The sequence below is a fragment of the Emiliania huxleyi genome (assembly GCF_000372725.1).
Source record: "Emiliania huxleyi CCMP1516 unplaced genomic scaffold EMIHUscaffold_1154, whole genome shotgun sequence".
In the NCBI taxonomy this organism is placed as follows: Eukaryota; Haptophyta; order Isochrysidales; family Noelaerhabdaceae; genus Emiliania; species Emiliania huxleyi.
This window is the reverse complement of record NW_005201475.1, coordinates 2,955-4,244: the sequence shown is the minus strand read 5'-3', so window position 1 is coordinate 4,244 and position 1,290 is coordinate 2,955. Positions and strand designations below refer to the sequence as shown.

The window sequence follows — 1,290 nt, the reverse complement described above, 5'->3', positions numbered from 1 at the left end:
CGCGCACCGACCAGCTGCTGCACCCCCCCTGCACGGTCATAAAGTCGGCCCCGTCCGCCGCCGGCCCAGCCTCGACTGGCCCGGCATCGACTGGCCCTGCCTCCGCCAGCGCGGTGGTGCGGGTGATGGCGGCGCGGTCCGGCGCAGCGTTGCCCCGCCGGAGCTGGCGCCGCTCGTCGGCGCCGCGCACCGACCAGCTGCGGCAACCACCCTGCGCCGTCATAAAGTCAGCCCCGTTGGCGACTGGACTGGCCGCGCCGCTCGAAGCGTGGAAGGAGGCCACCACTGGAGGCGAGCGCAGGGCGACCGGCCCCCGCAGCTGCCGCCGCTCGTCCGCGCTGCGAACCGTCCAGGCGGGAGCTCCTCCCTGAACGCTGGCCAGGGGGCGCGGCAAGGCCGGCAGGATGATCAAGCCCAGCATCCTGAAAGATGATCGAAGAAATCTCGAATTGATCTCGATCGCCACCTTTTTTTCCATTTCCGAGAGACGAGGGCTCTAGTCTCACACGTTGCTCCCTGTCACCTGTCTGTGTTTGTGTGCTGTTGTTTGAGCCCTTGGCACCGTGTGTGCTGGGGGGGGGCGACAGGGGGGACGTGGCCCTGAGTTGGCCTGCATCGTCACCGTCCCTGACGAAATCTTTGCGCTCTCCTTTTATTTACACATACATAAGTTGTATACTCCCTGGGGCACATATATCCGCCCATATCTCCCGATACACATGGCCTGCACACATCTCTCGTTGTCTCCCTAATGGAGTGCTTCTGGTGCGTACCTCGCGCGCTGAAGACTGCTCGCTGCGGGACTCCCTCCACAGCACAAGCCAACGAGGACACCGGGCCAAACCAAAGGCCACGCTACGCCGTTTATTGCAGTGCCGTCGAGCCAGGGGCCGAGACTGAATCGAGCCTGCGGTCGGGAGCATCTCCAGAGGCTCGAGCCGAGACGAACAGACTATCAGCGGTAGTTTTGGATCTGGAAGACCATCACGTCGGTGGCGCCGATGGCGATGAGCTCGTCGACGCGCTCGGCGAGCTCCTTGTTGGGCACCATCACGGAGACGGCGACGTACTCGGGGTCCTCGAGCGGGAGGATGGAGGGCGACTTTTTGCCGGGCGTGATGCGGACGCACCTGTCCACGGGCAGAGCAGTGAGCGGGCTCCCAGGCCTCTCCCCGCCTGTGCACGGTGCGCGCGCACTGCGGCAGGATGGCGCGGCTCGCGTTGTATTGCACCAGCCGGTACTTAGTCGAGTCGAGGTGCCCCTGGATGCGCGCCTTGATCTTTGCGATC

The 1,290-nt window shown here is 65.0% G+C and overlaps 1 protein-coding gene across 1 annotated transcript in view; it reads right to left on the bottom strand.

The window, feature by feature from the left end:
* Nucleotides 1–955: 955 nt before the first annotated feature.
* Nucleotides 956–1,290, bottom strand: part of EMIHUDRAFT_122172 (histidinol dehydrogenase) — a gene marked incomplete at both ends in the record, with an annotated part of 2,478 nt that continues 2,143 nt past the window's right edge. Inside the window, one exon of the mRNA XM_005791080.1 lies at nucleotides 956–1,176. Within this exon, the coding sequence (XP_005791137.1) occupies nucleotides 956–1,176 (221 nt within the window). The remainder of the gene's footprint in view (nucleotides 1,177–1,290) is intronic.